Source organism: Lonchura striata, chromosome 11 (genome assembly GCF_046129695.1).
Source record: "Lonchura striata isolate bLonStr1 chromosome 11, bLonStr1.mat, whole genome shotgun sequence".
NCBI lineage: Eukaryota > Metazoa > Chordata > Aves > Passeriformes > Estrildidae > Lonchura > Lonchura striata.
In genome coordinates this window covers 9135525-9161042 of record NC_134613.1, presented here as the reverse complement: position 1 = coordinate 9161042, position 25518 = coordinate 9135525, and the positions used below count along the sequence as shown (strand labels likewise).

Sequence of the window (25518 nt, the reverse complement as noted above, 5' to 3'; positions counted from 1 at the left end):
CTGGAGAGACACAGCAAGCTGATTCACCATGGGTTTAGGTTACCTATTAACTATAAACCTGGATATCTACATGTCTCTGACACGTTACTTATACCACAGAAGTTCAGGTTGTGCAGACCCTTGTCTGTTTTAGGAGTCAAACTGCCTGGACTCTAACAAACTTGCTTCTTGTAGTAGAGACGTTAACAGCCACACCTTCTCCCACCGAAGTTTTCATAAAGACGTTAGCACACATCCTCCCTATCAATCAGAACACTGGAAAAGCAGGTTAGACACCAAAGTAATCTAGTAAAGTCTTTCAAAAAGGTGCATTACAGAGGGTTAAATTCTAGAGAAACTTCCTTGCATTACATGCTGGACAGAGGTAAGATGAAATATCTTCTTTTAAACAGACACAGAAGATATAGAACCACCTCCAGTGTTGATAAAACCAAACAGAGCCACGCCACGGGGAGGGAGGGGACTGTTGTTCACCTGCGGTCACACCGGGATCGCCCGAGCACTGCTTCCCCACCTCGCAGAGGCAGCAGCAGCCCGGCTGCCGGGCTGCTCCGTGCGGCAGGGCTCGGGCTGCCTGCGGGCAGCGCAGGCGGGGGGCGAGCGCAGAGCGGGCGCGGGGATGCCGCGGCGGCAGCGGGCCCCGGCGGCGCGGCGGCGCTGGGCGCTGCTGCTCGGGCCGCTGGCGCTGCTCGCCGCCGCCCTGGCGCTGCGCGGCACCGCGCGCCCCGACCCCGCCGGCCGCTCCCGCCTCTACCGGGCGCTGGAGCTCCCCCCCAGCCGCAGCATCAACTGCTCGGGGGTCGTCCGCGGGGACCACAAGGCCATCGAAGAGGCGCAGCTCAACAACCTGGAAGTGAAGAATAGAAGGGCTTCGCTGACGCCCGGCGAGTACCTGAACATTACGAGGGACTGCAGAGCCTTCAAGGAGACCCGGCGCTACATCGAGTTCCCGCTCAGCCAGGAGGAGGAGGAGTTCCCCATCGCCTACTCCATTATCATTCACCACAAAATCGACATGTTTGAGCGGCTCCTGCGATCCATCTACGCTCCCCAGAATGTTTACTGTGTCCATGTAGACAGCAAATCCCCGGCCGCCTTCCAGAAGGCCGTGCGGGCCATTGCTGCCTGCTTCCCCAACGTCTTCGTGGCCAGCCGCCTGGAAAGCGTGGTCTATGCCACCTGGTCCCGGCTGCAGGCCGACCTCAACTGCATGCAGGACCTCCTGCAGAGCCCCGTGCCATGGCGCTACCTGATCAACACCTGCGGCACCGACTTCCCCATCAAGACCAACGCCGAGATAGTCCGGGTGCTGCAGGTGCTGCAGGGCCACAACACCGTGGAGTCGGAGAGGCCCTCGGCCGCCAAGCAGCAGCGCTGGGAGTACCACCACGAGGTGGGCGAGACCATCTCTCGCACTGCCCAGAAGAAACTGCCCCCGCCCCACAGCTACCCCATGTTCACGGGCAGCGCGTACAACGCCGTCACACGGGACTTCGTGCAGTATGTCTTCGAGAACCCCACAGCACGGAAGTTCCTCGAGTGGTCCAAGGACAGCTACAGCCCTGACGAGTACGTCTGGGCCACCCTGAACCGCATGCCGGGCGTGCCGGGGGGCACTCCCCTCAGCGACAAGTTCCAGCTCTCGGACATGAACGCCCTTCCCCGCCTGGTCAAGTGGGAGTACCTGGAGGGTGATATCACCAAGGGCGCGCCCTACCCGCCCTGCACCGGCCGCCACCAGCGCTCCATCTGCATCTACGGGGTGGGCGACGTGCCCTGGATGCTGCAGCAGCACCATCTCTTGGCCAACAAGTTCGACCCCGAGGTGGACGATGCGGCCATCCAGTGTCTGGAGGAGTACCTGCGCCACAAGGCCCTGTACGGCCGGGGGCTCTGAGGGGAGCCGCGGAGGCTGGCCAGCACCTGCTGCCTTCCGTGGGCGGCTCCGGCCGACGGCAGCTCGGGGCCAGCGGGAGGATCCCCCGGGCCCCTGAGGGGCTGACGCCTCAGCATGGCCCCGAGGAGAAGCCCCCGGGCGGGCGCGGGGCTGCGGCCCCGCCGAGGGTCGGACGGACGGACGGACGGAGGGAAGGGCCGGTGTGCAAGGGCGGGAGGCTCGGCCCGTCCCGCCCGTCCTGCCCCTCACGGGCACAGAGCGGCTGGAGGCAGGGCCGGGGCGCTGTTCGGTCCCTCCCTGAGCCTGCGGGCAAAGGTGAACCCCGGGCTGCCGCCTGCAGACGGCGGGGCCGTCACGGGGCCTCGGGTCGGCTGGGGCAGAGCTGAAACAATGATTTATTGGCTTTTCCACAGAGCACCCGACTGCTCAGCTGAACATCTGGCTGCTGCTTTTGCCTCACTTTAAACTTTGACTCTATAAAAACCCGTTAATCATTAAAAGCCAACCCTCAATAAAACCCAAGACAATAAAATACATAGCGCTTCTCTGTTTTGTCCTCCGAGGAGAATGGTTTGTGCTCCTGGCAGAAAAGCAGGCAGCATTAAACAAGTTAAGCCTTTGTGCACCCACTTCTCCATCTCAAACACAGGCAGAGGGATGCACACAATGGTGTGCAAACCTACATTCCCTAAGATCTACATCTCTCTTCCCACCACCTCACCCCCCCTTGCCCCCCCCCCCCCAAAAAAAAAAAATATTTTGGTGATATTTCAGTACTGTAATTGCCATATCCAGTAATGGGCAATGAACAACCTAACACATTGTTTTTTAAAGTTTCTAGTAGCTGAAAGGAAGATTTGCAAACTTCTGTATTTCACCCACGTGTTTTTCTCACCTTCTCATATTAAAGCTAGCCACTTTCCATGGATCCAACAGCTTTTCACCACCTGTAATGCTAAGAGATTAATGTCGTTGTCTTTATTTTTTAAAAAAAATCTATTCAAGTAACTTTCTTGTAAGTAAACACTCACCTTTACAAATTTAAGGTCTACAGCAGAGAATTAGCATTATACAAAGAACATCTGAAGCAATTCCATAACACCAGGCTATGGTTTAGATGAAGTTATGACTGCAGTCACATGGATCTTTAAAACATTGATTTAAATAGGATGAGAAGATGAAGTAACTGAAAGGTGTATCACTGCAATTTTGTTAAACATTTTAAAGTGAACTTGGTTGTAAAATAGTGATTTTTAAAACGCTATAGTGATTTCACAGACAACACCACCAAGTACTGGCACGAAAAGCTCTCAAACATAAATACCCAATGCATCATTGAGCATTTGTTTATGCAAAAAGAGGAAATAGAATTATTGATCCTGGGGGGAGCTGTTTCCAATTTAGGTAAGCAGACATTTGCTAAAGAGATTAAAGCTTTATGTTAACCTGATGGTAACATACAAGTTTTTAAAATGGTTTCAGCAGCAAATTCAACATTAAATAGAAATTATCTCCATGTCTAGTACATTCTTTTAGAACAAACAAAACTTCTCTGGCGACTTAGGGTAAGAAATCCAAGACTCCCACCATAGAAGACTGCATCAAATCACTGCTGCCAACCTGATTTTGCTTCTTAGAACTCTTTTGCTTACTTTAAATTAATACATATTAGTTCAAAATGGCAAACTAGTGCCAAGGGGTTCAGTGGGGGGCTGGGATATGTTCAAGTTCCTGGACTGAAACAGGCAGAGAAGGGTCACCAAGTTTCTAACTGTGGCAAAGACTTTTTCCCTTAGAAAATGGAGGGAAAATGTGCATATTCCTGGGACAAAAAGATCCCCATAACTTAACAGTTCTAAGAAATTGCATCAAACCTAAATCTGTCCATGAAATTGATGTTTGTAAAAACTAAATACTTTATTTCTTGAGGACCAAAGGGGTTTGGGGGGCTGGAAGGAATCCCAGTTTGAAATAGCGAAAGATTATTGAATGAGGGGCCTCTCTATTATTTTGCAAATATACCTGTGGAGAAAGATACATACTTACAAGCTACTTACAGACTTGTCAACAGTAATTTTTATCCCCTTTACTCTGTAAATGTTTAACTTCTTCAGCTGTTTCTTCTCTCAGAAACAAAGTATTGCTCGTAAACAGTGTAATAACAGTGTTTCATCTGTTGTCAGACACAAAAATGTTACAAAGGGAGAGCCAGAGACAAGAGTTTACATTGGGGGTGCAAACTACCACTTCAAATCTGTCCCATGGTAAGCCTTTTAGCAAAGTCAAAATATAAAATATTTTTTCATTTAATGTTACTCACTTGCCCTCCCTGGTTAGACCTGAAGACAGAGAATCTAAGCATCTATCCAGATTTGAAAAAGCTTTCCCACAGAATATGAAGGCATCAAGTGAAGCCAGCATACCAGAGTGCCAGCCTGGTGACTCGGTAGGAGGGACAGCAGCTATCTAAAAGCACAGCCCAGGCAACTCTCCCATTCAGACATCATTGCTTTGGATGAAAATTACTGTTCTGATGTTATTACCTGCAGAGGCAAACAACTTGCAAACCTCGACATCCAATTTTCTTGATCCAAAGGAAATTTCCTGTTTCTAATGGTGTTACTACCCAGAATTCCTCTCAGATGATTTGGATGGAAAAACAAAGGCTATCTTGTGCAAATTTATTTTCAAATCACTTCTTTTAGGAGTGACCTAACTTCTTCTGAAAGAATGAGCCTACTCCCAAATGCTTAAGGTGAACTAAGACAAAAAGATTCTTACAAAGGAATGTTCTCAGCATATTCTCTTTCAAAGACATTAGGAACGTCATATTTATGAGTGTAGTCATACATTAAAGCAGTGATATGTCTCTGCCATTAGAAATGGCAGTAAAAACCACATCTCAACTCTAATAGAGAACTTTGCCTTCCAGAGATCTCAAAGGATCTTAGAAATCAGATAGCTGGCATCTTAGATAGTTGACAACAGAGCACAGAGAAATCATGTAACTTGCCAGTTGGTTGTAGAACTGAAAAAAGAATTTGGAATAGAGCAGGACTAGCCCAAAGTAACAGAATCACACCAGTTTATAGGACCACCTCAAAAAATAGTTTAAACCCCAAATTTATCAGTAAAATCATAGGTTGTCCAATTGGAAATCATATCAGAAATATTAACTTTGTGTAGTAAAAAATCTACTTCAACCACGTCTGTCTACAATCATTAACTAATAACTTGAACTCTAGATAACCACCAGTTGTTTAAGGAGGTAATATGCTGCAAATTTACCTCTCAAGAAGTGCACAGGAGGCAGATGAAACTATAATTCTGAGACTTCAAAACAGATTTATTTTTCTGGTTTAAACCTGTCTTTATGTTTCATTTCCAATTGGTTTTCACTTTATTTTTACAAGAACAATGAGGCTTATTACATACTTACACAACAGGTCCATAACAGTTCATTTTAGCTTTAGTTAGGAAGGTTTATTTCCTTCTTGCTTTGTATTTGATACTTTATATGATCATCTCTGAGATGCCCTATAATAAAGAGATGGGTCAATGAAAATGAATTTGGAGGAAAACAGGTAATAAATTCTAAAGAAACAAAAAGTAAACATGAACAATATGAGCACAATAAGGTATCTGCAGTCATGAGTAAAATTGATTCAGGGAGAAGGGTTAGGGTGTTCTTTTTCTTCTGACTGCAACAGCAGTGACCATTAAATGTTAACTACTCTCTGTGAACAATTTTCCACTTCCTTGAATAATGCAGGTTCTTTTAGCACAAGATGCAAACCAAAATGTTGATATATCTGTGAATTACTACCTCCTAGTCCATAATGGCTAATCTTAACAAAAACCACCCTTTAGATTACAGCAAAGTTCATGTCTCCCAGTACACTCTTACTAAATGAAGTGCTTTGTAACATGCTTCTACATTCCTCCCCACCCCAAAATTTTTGACTACAGAAAAGCAAACCCAGGTCAGTAGGACCTTGACTGAAATCCTACCCCCTAAGCTGCCAAGATCCTTAAACACAAGTGTCTGTGCTTTGAGTAACTCTTCCCTACCTCACTGTGCCTAGTCATCCTCCAAAGGTACATAACGATCCTGATTAAACTTGTCTTCTGGAAATTCATCATAAATTCTTCCTGCTCTGCACTTTAAATTTGTGCCTCTCTGATAACACTTGAAGTCAGGTATTGACATCCTTGACTGGGCAAACAGCTTACATCAGATAACATCCTGGTTTACACACCTATGGAATTAGCAAAATCCTTTTTCTTGGAAACATGTTTAAACAGGCAGTCATCCACAGCCAGTTCTGCACTGGTATTTACTCTTCCCTTCACTTTAATTTACTTTCTAAATAGAAACATCCATTCCAGGTCTATGTCAAGACGCAAAGCTATATTTTACTTTCTCTCTGCTGCTGAGAAGTGGAAGCAATTGTGATCTTTCCAAAGAAAACCAACAAGGAAATAAATGAAAAAGTCTGGAACACTACAGGCAAAGAAGAGCCAAATAGGCAGCAGCAAGTGTGCTGATGCTCTAGCAAGCGAAATGACGTATTTTCCAATGGATATTAAAATAGCTTAGTATAGCAGAAGTGCAGTCGATGCTTTTAGTTGTAAATTCACTCTTCCAAGTCCACAAAGTACATTAAACACACAAACTTGGCAGGAGTGGCTGAAATTCAAATGAAAAAAATAGCAAGTGGCAAGAAAGTTATAGAGAGGAAAACAACAAAAAGCAGAAAGACCTTTGGCACCAGACTGCCTTAACTTCCCTTTGCTCCCCACTCCTTCCATGAACTGAAACAACCTCCATAGAAGGAACAGATCCAGCAACTGGACAAACACCATCCCAGAAATACAATTAAAGCCTGGAGTGACAGGACAAGGAGGAAATGCCTTCAAACTGAGAGAGGGCAGATTTAGATAATAGGAAGAAATTCTTCCCTGTGAGAGTGATGAGACAGTAGAAGAGGCTGCCCGGAGAAGCTGTGGCTGTCCCATCCCTGAAGTGCTCAAGGCCAAGTTGGACAGAGCTTGGAGCAACCTGAGATAGTGGAAAGTGTCCCTGCCCATGGCAGGGGACTGAACCGAGATCATCCTTAAGGTCCCTTCCAACCATGGCTATTCTATGACTCTAATGCACAACTTAATTGGAACAAAATAAAAGATATAATTATTTGGATTCGGAGAGTCAAAAGGCTACAGAGAACTCAAAATGGAGAAGTCTGTCTACAGACAGGAAGAGACTACAAGTAGCTGGGAGATCAGAAGAGCAAATTTTTATACTTGTATGGGTTGAAATTCAGTTTACCACATGGTTATTAGAAAACAAAAAAAGTTTAAACCTAGAAGATTGAGTGATGTAGAACAAGAGAAGACCATGGTACAGATACACATATGCATCCTTTAAGGTAACAACAGATACTTAGTGTCCTATTGAAATAAAAGCAACTTGTCTGTTCTTTTTGTTCCACTCTGCAGTGTGCAGCAAAGGGCACGTAGCAGAGCTATTTATAGACAGAAAACTGCAGTCATAAACACACAAACATGCTGTCCAGCAAGAGCTGCTAAGCTTTTGCTGATGTTCTCCTCCATCGGTCTGTAACAGACACTTCTTGCAATACCCGACAGTGCAACCACACTTGGAACCCTGTAACTGAAACTTTTTCATTTGCAACATTTCTCTAAACACACTTAGAATATTTTTGGGAAATACGGTATGTTAATGCTAGTTTTAAACTGAGTTTTCCAATGATCACTCTTTCAAAAGTTTTTAAATAAAAGTTTATTAAAGAAATTATTTTGAACAAAAAAGACAACAGTATCTCTTGTAATTAAAAAAAGGGTAACATTATATTCATGCCCTATAAGGTGAAATGAAGAAATGCTACAGGTATTTCTTCCACTGTCATTCTGTGATGCTTTCTAGTATGGGTTAACTCACATCTGCATCACAGGAATTGAGTATGATCAGTCCCTTTCCATGCTTCTCTCCAGAAAGTGCTGCATATTAACAGAAAATATTGCAGGCAAACCACAGGTCTATTCATTCGGCAGTATTGGAACCAGTGTCTAGGAAAGAAAAGAGTGAGACAAATACACACCTCCACTGAAAACAGAGAACCAAGAACTTTCTCTTGTACCTTCCCCAAGTTCTAAAGCGTTCCCCAATCATTTTAGAACATGTTCTGTACCTACCCTATTGTCTCTACTGCTCTCAATGCCATGCATGAACTGCTTGTGCTGTTTCACTTCACTTAGCAACACTGAGAAGAAGCAGCACAAAACTCCAGAGCTGTGTACATGCACACATTAGAAATACTGAAAGTTTTGCTCTAACAGGTAACAATACACTTTACTGCAGTCAGCCACAAGCACATCTGGCTATCATCTACTAAGGAAAAAGGTTTTTGCACATCCAGCACCATAACCTCTGGTGGAGTGTGGGCTGTAGTCTGTCATTTATTTTGAAATAGATGCAAGAATGAACATGATCTTCATTAAATCAACTGAGACCAATTCTCTGTTCTGACCTTTTATCAGAATCACCAGTTAATGCCAGTGTACTTTTTGATACAGAACCATTACTGCTTTCTTGTCTTTAGAGTTGTGGAAAAAGTATGTAACTCAAATATGGAGAACAACAAGCCAGTGTTTAGAGTACTGTTCCTTCAACAAGTCAGCTTCTCGTGGGAACAAAAAAAAAGGTTGTAGTGTTAATAGCAACTTCAAGTCAGCCAGTTGTTTAAATCTTATCTGCACAATTTATCAGGAATGAAAATGATTAATACTTGGAAAGTTAGGTTTCTTCCACTAACTATAATAAGCACACAAAAACAAAGCAGTAAGATTATATGCTTGGCTAATACCAAAGTTGAGAAAACAATAAATTCTGTCAACTCTTTAGAACTACAACTTGAAGGAACTATTGTAAGCATGCCAGGGTCAGGAAGCCATGAAGAACCTGTTTCAGAGGACTATAGTGCATTTAAATAAAGCTTTTTCCATGCTCAGTTCCTGCTTTTAGCATCACTCTCTGAGGATGAAACAAGCAGCACCATTTCACATGGCTTTAGCAATACTCTGCCACATTGATGGTGTTAAAAGTTATAAAGCAGCTTGCCACAAAAGTCACTGAATTACTTTCTCCAGTAAAGAATCTCAAGACACATGGACAAAAGTAATCCAGTCAAGCAGATATGGACTGTAAACTCTCACAGAGTACAAACAGAGGGTCTGTTAGGCAACAAATAAGTCTTATGACTTGCAAATGCACACAAAAAACTTTTCATGGTTTGTGTCCCCAACTATCAAATCCAGAGAATAACTGCTTAGACACTTTTCTCAGACAATTCCTTGCTCAGACAGTTGAAAAGCTCTTCAGATTCAGTAAAACATGGTGCTATCCTAAAAACTAAATTAGTACTAGAAAACTCACCACACAGAAAATAAAGATTTCTTCAACTTTCTAATTGCTCTAGTATTATGTATTTCCCAGCAACAGGTGCACAGCAGTCCCTAGCATGGTTCTACCTCAGTGCCTATGAGTCAGGGAAGCAATTAGCTGGCTTTTGTTTCATCTCTCATCAGATGTAAAGGGGAATACAGAGCTCTGCTTCTAAGTCATACAGTCAACCTGGCTTTAGTAAGACATTTGGTCAAAGCTTCCTAAAAACAATCAAGTCTCGTGTCTCAGCCTATTTATATAATATTTCATACTTACTTTTTCCATCACATGCTACAATTTTCACTTTATCCACTTTCACAAGTTCGGTGACCTCCCTAAATTCCACGTCATTCAGTACAAATGTCCATACATTGTCACAGAACCTGTATGTGTTCAGAGACCCCTACAAAAGACAAGAGACATTTTCTACAGGATGCATCTCAAAAGCAATAGAAAATATAACGAGTATCTACTGAACTATGTCCCTTCTAGAACACATATGCTACAGGGCCAGCAGCGGACCTGAATGCATACAAACTGGCAAGCAAGCAGTTCTGAGGAAAACTGGGGTTTAAATGCCCTCCAGTGGCTGAAATTCTCAAGACCATGGAGTGCCATTACAGGATATCCAAGGGGAGGCTCCTCAGGTAGGCAAAGAAGTTTTACAATTTTTCTAATGTATACAAAGGATCAGTAGCAGAAAACATTTCTTAAAATATTGGGCCATTAGAAAAATCAGATATGATCACAGCACACAGCAGTGATCATAACAAGATGTGAATTCTGTGACTGCTTAACCAAAGTGGCAATTTGAATAAAAAAATCATGACAAAACTGACATGTGACATAAAGGGGTATCCCTCCTATTTGATGTATTACTGAGGATGACACTATGGAAAACTTCTGACCTTCACTTTTACATATTTTAAATTGACATTCTTGAACTTAGAACTTAAGGTCCAAGTAAGGTTTTTAAAATTTATCCACTAAACACATGCTAAACTGTTTTTTATACCATACTACATCTGCAAAACAATTTAAGTGTGCTAGAGAAATGATGCTATTTTTAACATCTCTATATTGTTTAAAAATCTAGTCTTTCATGAACCCACTCACATCATGATGTGTTCTACATACACTGTAGAGAAGTATTACAACAAAAGTTAATGTGAAGCTGGGTTTTGTGCTTTTTTCTGTAACATTACATTCAAGTTGACACTTAACAACTTGCTGGCTATCTAACATCAATTAGGGTGGCTGACTGGGAACAACCCCCCAACTTACTTTTCTACGATACCTACAGAAAATAACTACAAAATGATCCAGTGAAAGGGTGGATCTAAAACTCTCTACTCTCTCTTCACATTGGTCATGTGGCTGAAAATCTGGCCTCATCTCACTTCTGCTAGGGACAGCTGCGAGAAGCAGAAGGCTCCCTCCTCATCTGCAAGACACTGAGGATGGCAATGTTATCAACCAAAAAAGCATTTCCCTCTTCCCTGTTTTCATCATCTGATTTTTGCATTTATTCAAAAGATCCCTGGCAAAACAAGGTAATGAGCCTTACAGCTGCATACTGAATACACAGGTAAACAGTCATTATCAGAGCCAAAATGAACCTTCTTAAGTTCTTGCTTAGAGCACCCCGCTTTAAATTACATTCTGCATGTAGTTGCATGTATACTTAGTTGCTCTATCTCATGTAAAACTTTAAGATATCATTTCCTTACCCTGAAATTGACTCTGTTCCTGACTCGCTGTGCCAGTGCTGAATTTATAGCTTTATCAAACTGAAGTAGCACCTGAAGGGCCAACTGAGGTGTGATTTGCTGTGACTGAAGTAGTTGAAAAGAAAACAAACTTTGAGTTGTTTCAAAGTAAGCTCAAACATGCAGTATAAGTTAAAAACATCAAAACAAAGTTCAATGCAGCAGATCTCTAAAAGAACAAGCTAAAAAAAAATTCATGTTCCCATATTTATTTCCATTTTTAATTTCAATCCTGTACTACACAAAGATCTCTCATAATAAATATTTACTGGAAATCACCAGAAGAACATCAAATTGACTGTAATGTTCCAGCTTAAGCTGGTTGTTAACTTAGAGATTATGCCACCTACATAAAACACTTTACTCAGAATGTAAAGAAAAAAAACATCACCGTACCAAACCCTTACGATTTCAAACAGGAAGTTTCCCAAACCTTCGCCATAAGTACCCAGACACAGGAACAACAAAACCGTTTGGATAAGAGCTTCTGTCTTTATTAAGCTACTCACCCAGACCGCAAGCCCCCCACCTGTATGAGCTCATCCAGACTCTCCTGCAGGCTGTTCCCCAGCGTGGTGTTCCTATAGAGCTGGTACGCCATGGTTCGCTGCGAGGGCTGGACACGTCCTGCTCACCCGCGGCTGCGCCCTGTGCTGTCCTCGCTCTCATTGGAAACAAACAAAGGCAACAATGAACGCTGCAGGCCCGAGCCCGCGGGGCGCGCACGGCCCGCACCGCCGCCGGGGCCGCTCAGCGCGGCCCGGCTGCGGGGCCACCCGGGCGGAGCCGGGCCCCGCCAAGCCCCACCCGGCCCCGGCCCCGGCCCCACGCCGCCCCCGGGAAGCCGCCCCGGGCCCGCCGGCCCCGCCGCCATGGCCTCACCGCGCGCGGCCGGAAGCGCGGCCCCGCCCGGCCGGAAGCGCGGCCCCGCCCGGCCGGAAGCGCGGCCCCGCCCGGCCGGAAGCGCGGCCCCGCGCGGCTGGCGCGGAAGCGGAACGGGCGGGGCCGGCGCGGCACACGCGGCCGAGAGCAGCGACCGCCAGCGCATTCACACCCGAGCTTGGCACAGCACCCCGCGACACCCTGCGGCGCAGTCAAAAGAAAGGATCATAGTAGTCTTAAGAGGTAGGTGAAGAGTCTTCTACTTAGATTTTTTCTATTAAAGGGACAAAGGAAAGTAGTCACATCTCTGAAGAGTGTTACTAGCCCAATTAAGCCAGTTCTATTACCCATGACTCACAACCCGTGCTTTTGCATGATTACTACAGCTTCACTTTGTTAAACCCTGCACGTTTCCCATTATCACCCACAATAAAGTTTACAGACGGTAACTGAGAGCGTAATCATTCCATCTTAACCCTTCAATGTACCATTCAACCATTAGAACACCTTACTGCTCAGGTCTTTCTTGTTGATAAAAATGTTTTGTTAATGAAAAGAAACATTGCAGAACTGCGGAGCCACTGGTAAACTAAGCATCTGTCCTCCATGTGTATTTATATTTGTAATTTTTAACTTGGAATTCAATCTTACCAGTATTAACTAGCAGCTGAGCAAGCAAGAGTAAGGAACATGGTAAGATAAGGACTTTCGGGAAGCAGAGAGAGCTTCTCTTCAGATCACTTTCAATACTAAAAAAAATAATGTAAATCAGAGTAATCTGGGCAGTTCAAATTGCAAAACTGAAAAAAAATCTAGTTGAGCAAAAGAATGGCTTTAATTTCATTGATCTCAGTCATGCTTGAAGGGAATGATGAAAAAGTAACATGACTGCATCTCCTCACAAATGCTCTTTTTTTCCTGTTAGTTTAATATGGGTAATGAGATGTGTTAAAAGAAACAGTGTAGTTCAACATAGAATTTCAAAGCTAGGAAAGCTGCAAGATGTCTTTCAGAATATGAATATTTAAATATTCCTTACATTTCAGAGTGTTCTTCTGACTAAAAGGTGTCCTTAAAAAGTATAATTAAAGCACTTGTTTCAAGTGTCTCTGACAAGCAGTCAGTGAAGCAAATCTTCTTCGGAATGACCTGCATCCACAAGGACTGAGTAAGAATTTTGACTGCAAGATCTCCTCTCCATTCCTCATATGAGGTTTCCGAGGGAGACTGGTCATTTCCAAAGATAACAGCTTTTGAGAAGACATGAATTTAAACCTTCTTTCTAGACACTAAATACTGTATAAATCTGTATGGTACACTGACAAAAAAGTGTGTTTCTTTCAGTGTAAAATTTAACCAAGCAACTTTCTACCTTGTGACTGATTTAGTTAATAAAGTGCCTATTCATGGCATCGTTCAATATTTTTCAGTTAAGTACAGACATTTCAGCAGACAGCATCAGTGAAGCTGACATGACCAGGCACCAATGACACCTTCTCCTGTCCATAATACACTTGGAGGTGCTTCATAAAAGATTCCATTCCTACCACATGTAATCTGACCTTGAAGTATGACACAATTAACTGCTGAAACTGTTTTAAACAGTCATTAGAGCATTTAGGGCATGATGCAACAAAGTTGCTGAAATGGATACAGGCTCTAATATCCTAGTGGACTGCAATTTGGAGTGTAGCTGCTGTCTCTCAGTACCATGTTCCTCACAGCAACTGGAGCTGTTCTTCACTTGTTTACCGAGGGTAAAGGAAAAAAATATGCCAAACTGTGTTGCTGTGAAGAAGGTTACATATTATTCTAACTAGTTCTATCTACCCTTTTTGGAATAAAAGTTCTTCAGTCTGCTTCAGCACTAAATTCTTTCCCATTACCCTCCAACAGAAGAAGGCTCTGCCACATTACACAGATCAAGAACACCCAAGCAAATCCAGAGTCTACTCACATCAATTTTTAATGACACTTTCTCCAGAATTTCTTTGCCACTTCTGAATTTACCCTGTTGCAGAAATCATTAGGAAATGTCACACTGAGAGGCCACTGGCCCAGACATCTCTATTCCATCTGTGCACAGCAATAATGAGATAGGTAATGACTTATTACTACATATATAAATATATACAAAGCAATGAGACCTCCAAATCAGAGGTAAATCAGTGACTCATGAAATTTTTTCTTGATAGGGGTCACCAAATTCTAGCAAAATTACTCTTACTTTTAGAAGGAAGTGCCATTGAAAAGTCAATTCCCTCCAATACTGTACCTTACCACAAAGTCATTCAAGTTTTAAAATAATTTTTATTTAAGTATGACATTCCAACTTTTCAGGTTTTTAAATATTAAAGTATATTACATTATATTATAGATTTAAAAAAAGTTAAGTTTGACAAAACATCCATAGCTTTGGGACCACTTTGCTTTTTGTAAACATCCACCTCACCACTAAATGATGAGCTGCAGGAAGGCAGAGGGGAATAATTCTTTAGTACACTTCTTTCTCAAGCTGCATATCTTTAGAGACAGAACAACTGCTGTGCTGTATACTCATTCACAACATCTTATACTAGAGAAATAAACCATTTATAAACACATACACATTTCCAACAGAAATCATACTACTGCAGCATGAAACTGTAGAATCCTTGGCTACCAGGAAACACAATAACAATCCCATCATTCGGTAAATGGCATATACAGAGGAACAGCTACTCTGTACTGCACTATACACACAGGAAGCCACATGACACAGAACTACAATACCTCCAACAAAGAATATTATTTTACTGAGACTAATCCTTTTATCAATTAGGAAAAAATGGAAATGAGATTACCAGAATGCTTCCTGTTTAGCTTAGGACACATGCCAACCCAGTAAAAATCAGATTTGCATGGTCACACAGATCACACCACGAAAGTATCAGAAGTAAACAGGCTGCATGTGCTCCATGTACTGACTTGAACTTTACATTAACCTGTGTCAACATCAAAACTGAAGCAGGAGATAAGACAGCCCCAAAGAAAGTGCATTTGTCTTCTGCTTTCAGAGCAAGATCCGAACCTGATGGAGTGGATGCAAGATAACTTGCATTGGTATTGTCTGTTGTGTGAATAAATCCTGTCTATCAATCTCCTTGAAACTGATATAAAAACTACTGCAACAAAAGGACTTAGATCTTGAGAAGAAAGTATCTGAACTGCAGATTTAAGTAAACCACCAGAGAGATGCACCTGACACCCATATGCTCTCAGAGTCTCTGCAGATATCACTGGAGACAGTGGATTAACTGTTACTTGGTAAGTCTTGTCCAGCGAATGTCTCGCAACTGCTGTCTATCAATGTCATGTAATAATCTGATTGAACATAACTTTTTTTAAAATAAAGTAACTGAGTAACATTAAATATAATTAAAAAGTGATATTTTTTAGCATTAAGACAAAATTGTGAGCACAATAAACACCAAAAGCAAAGATTTAATATACTTGCTACAACATACTATATTGCTCAACTCCTGAATTTATTTGCATACACCTGCCCTTACATGGAAAATGCAATGTTTATCAGAAGATGTTACAAACTTTTACAATGTATCAACCAGTGCATTACTGTTGTCCCAGTAAACCTACACACACTAGTTTTGTCCAAGAAGACCTGTTGCAGACACAGATTTACCACCACTGTGGGGAGTGAAAACACCCCAACCTTTAAAACATTTCTTAAAAGACAAATTAGTGCTGGTATCATGTGCCTAACAGCTTTAGAAATGGATGTTTTATCTACAAGAATGACACAGGTAGCATAAGACTTCTCATATTTCTGCCTAAAAAATGGTATTGTGGTTAGAATACTTGTGTAGCTCCCAAGTTCTACTGAGCATGACCAGAGTTCCCACCAGAAACAATCAAAATTCATCCACAAAGAACTGCAGTAAACTTATTTCCTACTGCTCGCTGAGACAATCTTGACATACTGAAGCAGAATCTAAATTCACAACTTCAACCAAAAAAGTTCTGGTATCTTACCAGTCAGACAGTTCAGCTTTTGTGGCTTAGGCTTCAACAAACTGCCACCCACAGAACTGCAGTTCTGCATCCTGAATTATGGACTGAAAGACATCAAAGGTGAAGCTCACTCTGGTGAGGCAAAGGAGTGAGCTTGTGTATGGTAAATGAACAAAAATAAGGATCTCTGTATTTGTGAAAGCCAAGTTAATGTGATTGTTAATATCCAAACAAGTTTTCATGACAACAAAGAAATGCACTCGACCATTTACAGCAAAACAAATTTATACAATAACAACAAGTAACTTATGGCCTTGTCTACCTGCAAATGAATTCCTTCAGCAGGTACACACAATATATTGTTCAGTCATAAAAATATATATATTATCTCTTTCCTTTAACATTTAGGTACATAAATATTTTACTGAAGAACATGCATCATTTAGATAAACAGCTGCAAGAACATCCTCTGAAAACATAGGGTTCTTTGCCATTTAGCAATATAAAATGATTACAAAAACTGCAATTAAAGTCAAGACAAACCAGTACAGCAGTAAGCAGTTCATTGTGTGCTAGTCCAAAGCACCTTTTGCAACAGATTATATAATACATACACACAGAGAATGCACTGTAATGGAGCACAAACAGCATCGTTCCATCTGTGTATTCTTCAGTCTTGTTTGGACTCCAAACTTACTGTTCACTTTTCTGCTCTTGTTTCCCATTCAGCTCTTGGTCAACTCTGCTTAGCAAAGAAAGTAGTAAAATTAAACTGTGTTAACATAGTTTGATAGCTCATAGTATTAAAAAAAACTATTAACAGGAAAACACAAAGCTTTTACATGGGAAACGTTTTAGTAAACAAATATTAAATTAAGGTTTTTATTTAATGTAGTTTGGGTTTTTTTCAATATCTATTTTCCTACCACCCCCTAGAAATTAATCAAAATTGTTAGGAAACCATTTAAGTAACTACAGCACGTGAGAGGAAACATTTTAAAAATGCAAATGAAGTTTCACTACAGAAGAAAAAAGCATGGCCTGTGCTCATAGTAATAAATGCAAGCAGGAATACAGTACAGGTAACATGACAGTACTGGCAAGCTCTACCACTCTGATTAATTCATAAGCACTGAATTACCTTCTTGGCTTAATTACTGTAACATTAAAGGTAACAGCACTAGTTGAATTAACAAAAGTGAAGAGGCTCCGTAACTGCAGTATCTTTTCTATTAACATCTAAGACTCTTGCAATTACCCTGGAAGAATTCACCATCATGCTGATAAAGGTGGGTTTGATTTTGTACCTTATTTTTTACTATCTGCCTTGGGACCAGCAAACAAAATGCTGCTTTGCAGAAACAAGGAGATGATTGGAAGCCCTGCACAAAATGTACTTTTCCTCTTTACAGTAACAACAAGCTACAGTCTTGGTAACATCTTCTGGCAAATAGGTTGTGCATGGAGGTAAATTAATTTTAAAACCAACAGAAGTTCTAAAGTGAGATACTACGTCTAATAATCTGTTTAACATATTTGTCCAGTTTCTCAAACTATAACCAGCCAGTTTATCAAAATGATAGAAACACTGACAGCTCCTTTGGGCCACAAATCCATAAAAATGAACTGTTTTCTACCTGACTGAAGGCTCAGTATCCAACTCTTCCTGTGATCTCTAGACTTAATTTTCACTGAAGAACATATTACTTTTTTACAAGAGTGAGAGTAGTATAGGTGAAATTACCAACAGGACACTAAAAAGTGTTTGTTCTACTAGAGATTTTTTACATTATCCCTTAATTGGAATAATTCCTGTAGAATGCTCAACACATCACTAGATTTACATGTGAGTTTCCAGAAATAATTAAGATTCCTTTTACTTCCATCTCAGTGTTCCTCTACCCAATTTAGACAATAAACCTTAACAGTTAGGCACACAAAGGAAAAGTGATTAAAAAAACTGCAAAGTTAGTAGCAAAATCTTTCAGTCTATTTGTTAGTAAGTGAAAAAATAACATATCCATTCAAAAATTTATCAGCTGTGGAATAGCTTGAATAGTTAGCAGGAGACTGGAAATTAACAAAATGGAAATCCAGTATTTATTAGGAAGGAACATAGGCACTGCAAATACAAACAGCACTAAAATACTAATTTAGATTGCATCTCTGCAAGTTAATAACTAAAAAGGTAGCAAATACCAAAAATACAAGATTCAATATTAGAACTTCTTACGGAGTTGCATCTCTGCTAATGCTACAGCTTAGCACCTAAATACAGCTCATCTCCTGTAGATGAGATCAATTCCTGTTAGAAACAATGACATTGCTTTAATGGGTTCATACAGAAGCACTACTTTTGCCTCTTAAAGACTTCAAGTTGAGAACCCATGTATCCCCTTAAAAGTGAGCATCTCACATAAAAGTGTAATAGAAACTATTTGCAAATAGCTGTCTGAACACCCAGGGTGAGTTCTTACAGATTCCATACTGCCTGCAAGTACAGCATAGTTGCTGTCATGCATAAACATTTGGGCACTAGTGCATGTTTATATTTACAAATGCTTATTCCTTTATGCAAGCCAATCAACTGGGAGTTAGTTGCAGTGCAAATTGTCTTATCTAGATGCAACCCTAATCAAAAGATGAATATACCTTTTCTGTTTCTTTCTAAACTTTTCTTCTTCATACCTTGATGAGGAAAAGTTTTGTTTCAGTAAATGTAACATATGAAGGTCAAAATCAACAGAAGCTGCAAACCAGTATTAGTGTCAATAGAATTTTCAGAAACTTACCAAATTTTGAAACTGATATAATTATGAAAAAAAACTACACTGTACCTCCAACCTCTATTAGCACTAAAAAAACCCATTAAGATTTAGTTACTATGACATAACAAATGAATTCAATATAACCTCTTGTACAGAGTTAGCATTCATCACTAGAATTTAAAGTCTGTATCCCTAACAGTTTGAAGCCAGATACAATCCTCCACAGAAATCTGAGAATGAACTCTTTAAGTTAACCATGTCCAGACTGTGCAGAACAGTTAAAAGGTTCATCAATAGAGAGAGAAATCTTTTAAAACTCAGAATGACAGTCTGAATATTCGTAACACCCTCATATAAAACCCCAGTCAAAAAAAGTCTAAAGACAGCACAAGGCTGCCTCAGCTTTGTCATGTGTTTCACTCCCACCCCATGAAAACTGTTTTTCTGTCTTACAGAGTTAAACTGTGGAACTGACAAGCAGCTAGATGTCTACTGAAAAAAAACAACCATCTGCAGGGGCACGAGGCTTTTCCAGCATGGATGTGTCCTCATGACACTGGGCCACCTTCCCCCAGTTTGTCTCACATATCACAATGCAGACAAGACAGGGTTTGTGTGTCATACCCTCTAATAGGCTGTCATCAGGATTGTGTTAGTGTTTTCATCTGGTTTTCTTAACACCCAAGTTTATAGTTTCTACTCTATTACTGCATTCACAAATGCTTTTGACAAAAGGGTCATAATCTTTGACAGCAGAATTGTGCTGATGTTAAAATGGCCATTTTTATTTGGATGGGAAGGAAGAAAAATTACGCTAATTCTGTCTTCATTTCTTTACCAAAGTAGTTTAGAACTGTAGTGGATAGAGATTCAGCATTTTTCCATCACCTTTCTTCAAATGAAAACCCAATCCAAGTAATATTTCAGCACTTAAGTTGTTCCACATTTTACTGAAAATGCTTTAGAAGACATTATAAATAACTTCAGTATCCACATGCCTACAATTTCCCACTCACAAGCAATGAGTGATATACACACTAAGGTGCAGAACAACTGCAATGAGACCTTCTCTAGAAGGCTGAATTCACACATAATGGCACAAAGCTCCACCCTGAAAATGACTACACATTTCCATTCCAAACTGCCTTTAGCAATGAGGTCACACATGGACACTCCCCAGAGAGAGCAGTAATCTAATTCAAGTCATTGTGTGCCAAGTGTTACATTCAAACCAAACACTGATTACAACATCTACCAGTCCTAAACCATGATCAATGTAGAAGATGTTGGAATAATAACACGTACTGTTTTATGCATTCTGGGATGCCAACGTATTCCATGGGGATGAGTTCAGCTAGTTCTGCCAGGGTAAAGACATACCTAATTTTTTGGCTGAATTTTGAGCTGTGGAAGAACAAATGCAGGGTACAGTTACAACTCTAGGTCAATATTAAAGCAGTCTTTTAAGTTCAAAGCAAACAGTTGTCAGAATTATTAAGAAGTTTTCAGGGCATTACCTAATAAAAGGTTTTGTGATGGCCAGGAGAGTTCTGATGAACCAGGAAGGATGAACTATGATTAACGATTTCAGATTTTTCCTTAACCTGAAGGATTTAAACAATGGATAATTACTAGAACAAAAAGGCAGCATGATCAGAGGTTTTGGAATATGTAAGTAGTATGTTTTTAGAAGCACAACTGTCACATAAACACGGTATTCTGACATCCCATTATTAGAATTCAACCTCCATCAGAGGAAAAAATACTACACAACTGTAAAATAAAAACTAAAGATTCAGTATCAATTTGACAAGGAAATAATACGCCAAGGAGAAGCTTCTTTGAATCTTTTTACAGAACTAATGATGAAGTGGTTGACAAAGGACCTCTCTTACTAACCTTATATTAATATATTAAGTTGTAAGGATGTTCTACGGGATAACAATATTCAGTATTCTAAGAGTACTATTTTCACTAAACACCCTGAGAGCAACAGCAACAAAACCATACACAAAACCCCCAGCCAACCAAAAAAATCCACCACACAACACTACCCAGGCATGTTTGTAGCATCATCCCACACTGCCTAGCTCAGGAAGATGTTTTCAATACACCAATTTCCTTCATCAAATCTTAACCAGAAGAGACGACATTAAACAGTAGCTTTTCCTAAATATGTCTATCTCAGAATGTGTGAATATTGTAAGGAAATATTGCAGAGCTTCTTACCTTCTATCAATTTGCTGGTAACATTTCCTAAGCCAGCCTAAACTTGGCATTTTTCTCCGTGTTGTTGCACCATTCAGGTAAACTATCATATAGTTCTCTGCTACTAACAGTTCTAAAGTGCCAATTACATACCTGGAGAGAAAGCAAAGAAAATTTCAGATAAGCTTGCAGATATTGAAGTTAACTCCTAGTAGTGCTCAAATATATTAAACATAACAAAAAAGAAAGGCAGATGATGACTTACTTAAACAGATTGTCCATTAGGTATCTGTAGTTAGGCTGGCTGCTCTCAGGCATGAAGCAAACAGCAAACACAACAATGGCATTTAATCCATCACCATAATAACCTAAAATTAAATAATCAGCAGTAGTGACAAAGGTGACAATACACTGACTACATTTACACAAAGTCAAGTACATTCAGTAAGCTTTTTCATTATTTACCTTACAGGCATGCACACACATCCATATGGACACATTCATACAGTTATAGAAAACATCAATAGTCTAGAAACCAAAAAATTAGGTAGCAGTGACACTGTAGAATAGAGTAAATATATCTTATTACATTGGTGTATTTTAGTACATGTGACCATGTGTACATTTTGGAACTTTAATTTAATAGAGAAAAAAATATTTTATCAACCATGTCTTAACACTGCAACAAATGAATTACCAGAAGTCTTTATGCCCACAGCTCTTCCTCTGCCTCCCCATCTCAGCCCATAAAGGAGTTGCTCAGCAGTTCCCCACAGCATGTCACCAATCCTTACCACCATGGCTGATAACTTTTTTGTACGGTTCAATTGCCTTCATGTCCACCCTGTGGTCCTGTTCTCCGATCCGAAACATGCGCCAGCGGCGGCCGTCATCCTTCTCCTCTGCCACAGTGTACTCAGCCAGTGAGCCCTTCCTAATGACATCAGTAGTTTTTGGTTTTGGAAGATCATCTGCCAAAATGAGAACATGTTGAAGACCCATTATGAATACCATGCATAGTGACAATCAGCCACAACACAAGTTAACCACTTTGCTATCTAATCTATTTTGGTATTCTTCAGCCAGCCAGACACACCAGCTGATGTCATGGATATTTTATTAACATACTCATGTTGGCAGTTTTCTGTTGACTGTAATTTTCTCTGTTACAAGTATGTGAAAATTTTCCATTTGTGGAGAAGCCTAATTAAGTGTAGGCTTTCATAACACAGACCTCAATGAATTTCACCAAAATAGGCAAAGTGGTTAACTCCGATGAGAATTACAGAGATTGATCACAGATTTACATGAAGCATGATTTAAAACATTGAGGTACCTTGCAAGCAGACATGCAGAAAAATCTATTGGAAATTAAATCTAATTCACATGTGCAATCAAAATATATGAAATTTGTGCTGAGAGGAATCTGTAAGACAATTTGCTCCAATGAAATTATGATTCTTGACTTTGTTGCATGAACCTTACCCAAAGCGAGAAAAACCTACTGCAAGTTAGTTGTCTGCTCCCGAAACAAAGCTGTTAATTGAAACTATCCTTCCAGGAAAATGAAGGCAGCAGCATTAAAGGAAGAAAAGACAGAAACCCTTTTCAGCCACTTTTAAAAACAAGACACAAACATCCGGAACAATTCCTTTGCATCACTGCAAAAGTAACCCTAAACACCAATTCTTCTTCATTAAAACAGTGAAAACCCTTTTACAAATTTAAACACACAGTCTCTGTTAAGAAAACTTCCACTGCAATATGCCTATAGCTATTTAAAAACCAAAGCCAACCCCTTATTCTAAAGAGTGTTTCTTTCTCCACAGGTAGTGTTTCAAACATAAAAGTGAAAAGAGAATTTCCTGTTTATTCAGGAATTTAAATTATTTTCTTTTCAGAATGAGAATAATTGAGTTTACAAGTTTACTTATTAGAGACATTCTTAAACCATGAAGTTTACAGATGTTAGAGACTCCAACAATTTGCCCAACACAACTGTTCTTGGCTTCCAAAAAGAGGGCCCTAAGACATCATTAAACCCCAAGTTTAAAATTTGTGCTTTAAGTCCTATACAAAATGTTTATCTCAAATAAAATGTATTACAATAGCACTGTTTTGCCTGTAAGATATATCACCTATTAATGTCTTAAAACTTCAAGATATTAATAATAAAACTGAGATCATTACTAGCGTGGCTATGACTACTTTAAATTCCTATGAAGTCATTCCAGAATTCCTTGACATAAAATAGAGGCTCTTCTACTGCCTCTAGTTAGTATGCAAATATGCACACTCTAAGGCTACTGAGCTTTTGTCATTCTTACCAGAGAAGATTTAAGATCGGGTATTACTTAGTATTTTTAAAATACTAAGTTATTATTTAAATCCTCCTTAAATTGCAGTTCAGCAGTTTCTGAGTAGCTAATCTAAATCCCATTGTTTGGCTCCCTCAATTTAAAACTCATTTCTAAAACACGTAAAATACCAAGTCTTCTAGATGCATATGTACATGATCTTCACCCAAGTTTAGCTGTAGTTACAGCTAGTAACTGTTCGCCTGTTTACTAATCAGATGAGATCTGATTTGCTCTTTAAAAAGTCATTGCATGTATTTCTAATTCCTAATGTAATCACTCCCTTTGTATCTCTCCTCTTGTACTAGTGAATCATAGCTATTTCTTACTAGAGAAACAGTTGACCTGCACATAAGAAAATATTTTACAGTATCAGACAAAAGAACCAAAATACTCACCTTCCCATTCAAATTCATTGCTGTTTTCTGAAGGAGTATCTAAATTATCCAAATCAATCTCTCCACTCTCATCCAAGTCATCAGACAAAACAGATTCCCCACTGGGATCCAAAGTCAAGCTAATATCTGAAGCCATTAGTTTCTTCCTCAATTTGGTTCCATTGCCCTCTGTATCTAAAGAAAGCAAATTATTTCTTTTCAAAGCTAAAGCAAGGTGAGATAAGCATATTACCAAGACAGAAGAGCTCAGTCCTTTCTCATAATGCATTATAAATAATTGCCCATAATTTAAACTTTCTTTGGAGTAAGACTTTAATAGGGGATGGAAAGAACAGCAGCTAAAAGTTCTCAAGTTTTTGCACACACAGAGTCTGAGCAGGGTGGTAGACACTACCACCCCCTGCCTGCTTCATCCAAGTGTCCCAGGAGCTGCTCCATATATTACACTGAATAAATCTGGCAAGTAATACAACAGATTCATGTCTCTATCGCTTGCTTTTGTTAGGCTTCAGTGATGACATAACCATCTTTGATAAAATAGAAAATAATATACAAGCTAAAAAAAAAAAATACTTACAGACAACAGTGAGGACATAAAATTAAAGAATCTGTTCTGTGAATAGACAGAATGCTTAAAGGTACAAGGCAAATATTGGCATGATTTAGACAGGAGTTGAAAGCAAGGAATAAAATCAGATTACCAATCCAGCACTGGAAAGGCCACAAGTAAAGCAGACGGACAAAATAAAAAAAAAAATTAAATGTAAAAACCTCCAAAACTCCAACCAATGAAACAAAAAAAAACCCAACAAAACCCAAAACCCCCAAAACAAAACAAGCAAAAAAATCCCCCCAAACCAAGAAGCTTTAAAGCAGGCATTTACGTACCAGCTTCACTTTCTGTTCCAGCTGCAGCCGATGCCTCAGACTCAACAGGATCATCCTCTGGCAGGGGCCTGGGACACAAAGAAATTATTGTTAAAAACCTGCTCTGACCTCTTTTGTAATGTCATATATTAAGACTGACATATTGCTAGAAAAACCCACTGTAAAGTTAGTACTGAATTAACTTTACTTACAGCCTAAGTTCAAACTTTCAGTTAACAAACACCAAAGCAGCAGAAAATTCCTTTACAGCATTCAAGTGACCATCCCATCCTGTGACAAATACCAAAACACTGACTACAACCGGTGTGTCATCCTTAAGAAAACTTGTCATATTCTTGCTTGACAAAATTTGACTCAAAATAAATTACACAAATATCTTAGTCATGTTATCATAGAATGCATCTGAAGCTGATTTAACTTTTTGTAGTCCCAGGCTTCAGTAGCAACATTGACTTTTAAAGACTTTCCTCAGAAATTGTACTTAATGAAATATTTGGGCCTTCAGGCACTGGGAGTAATATGCAAACAATGTAGTTGCAAAATATTATCACAGGAAATAAATAAAGCCAAGTTTACAAATCTTCATTTCAGAAATATTGGTGGCAATCCTGAAGAAATATGCCATAAAACCTTTCCAAAACAAGTATATTAATGGAAATTACTTCAAGATTATTACTGAGTATTAGTTCACCAGGAAGACCAAGAGGTAGCTTATTGCTGATGTTATGTGTTTGATCCAAATTACTTTAAAAAATAATTCAAAACCTTGGGAAATCTTCATCTTGCCACTCTTCCTTAAACTCAACTCCTTCCATTCTCCAGCTCACTTAAATTGCTAGCAGAGACTCCTGATCAGGCAGAACCCCTTGGCTTCA

General features: G+C 40.1%; 3 protein-coding genes and 1 long non-coding RNA gene across 6 annotated transcripts; 2 read left to right on the top strand and 2 right to left on the bottom strand.

Annotated features, from left to right (window-relative positions):
• The first annotated feature begins 619 nt into the window (after positions 1-619).
• Positions 620-1897, top strand: GCNT3 (glucosaminyl (N-acetyl) transferase 3, mucin type). The gene has a single exon (XM_021554219.1). It carries the CDS (start codon positions 620-622, stop codon positions 1895-1897), a length of 1278 nt encoding a protein of 425 aa, XP_021409894.1.
• A 5784-nt stretch (positions 1898-7681) lies between these two features.
• Positions 7682-12076, bottom strand: GTF2A2 (general transcription factor IIA subunit 2). The gene is made up of 5 exons (XM_077785873.1): positions 12014-12076; positions 11661-11795; positions 11093-11197; positions 9639-9765; positions 7682-7987 (listed from the first exon to the last, which is right to left on the bottom strand). Exons 2-5 carry the CDS (start codon positions 11730-11732, stop codon positions 7962-7964), a joined length of 330 nt encoding a protein of 109 aa, XP_077641999.1. The 5' UTR covers positions 11733-11795; positions 12014-12076; the 3' UTR covers positions 7682-7961.
• Positions 12077-12120: 44 nt separating this feature from the next.
• On the top strand, positions 12121-22465 carry LOC110483979 (uncharacterized). 2 transcript variants are annotated; one of them, XR_002467669.3, is made up of 3 exons: positions 12121-12256; positions 15070-15319; positions 21719-22465. It is a non-coding gene; the product is annotated as an uncharacterized LOC110483979 (long non-coding RNA). The 2 variants fall into 2 exon arrangements; XR_002467668.2 differs by lacking the exon at positions 21719-22465 and adding an exon at positions 19248-20198.
• Positions 13962-25517, bottom strand: BNIP2 (BCL2 interacting protein 2). Of its 2 annotated transcripts, XM_021554285.3 has the most exons (10): positions 25409-25517; positions 24644-24711; positions 23756-23929; positions 21795-21971; positions 21266-21368; positions 21022-21153; positions 20310-20396; positions 20098-20196; positions 18677-18712; positions 13962-16766 (listed from the first exon to the last, which is right to left on the bottom strand). In XM_021554285.3, the coding sequence occupies exons 1-10, from the start codon at positions 25456-25458 to the stop codon at positions 16718-16720; spliced, it is 975 nt and encodes a 324-aa protein (XP_021409960.2). In that variant the 5' UTR covers positions 25459-25517; the 3' UTR covers positions 13962-16717. The 2 variants fall into 2 exon arrangements, with proteins under 2 accessions (XP_021409960.2, XP_077641998.1); XM_077785872.1 differs by lacking the exon at positions 18677-18712.
• Between the last annotated feature and the right edge of the window lies 1 nt (position 25518).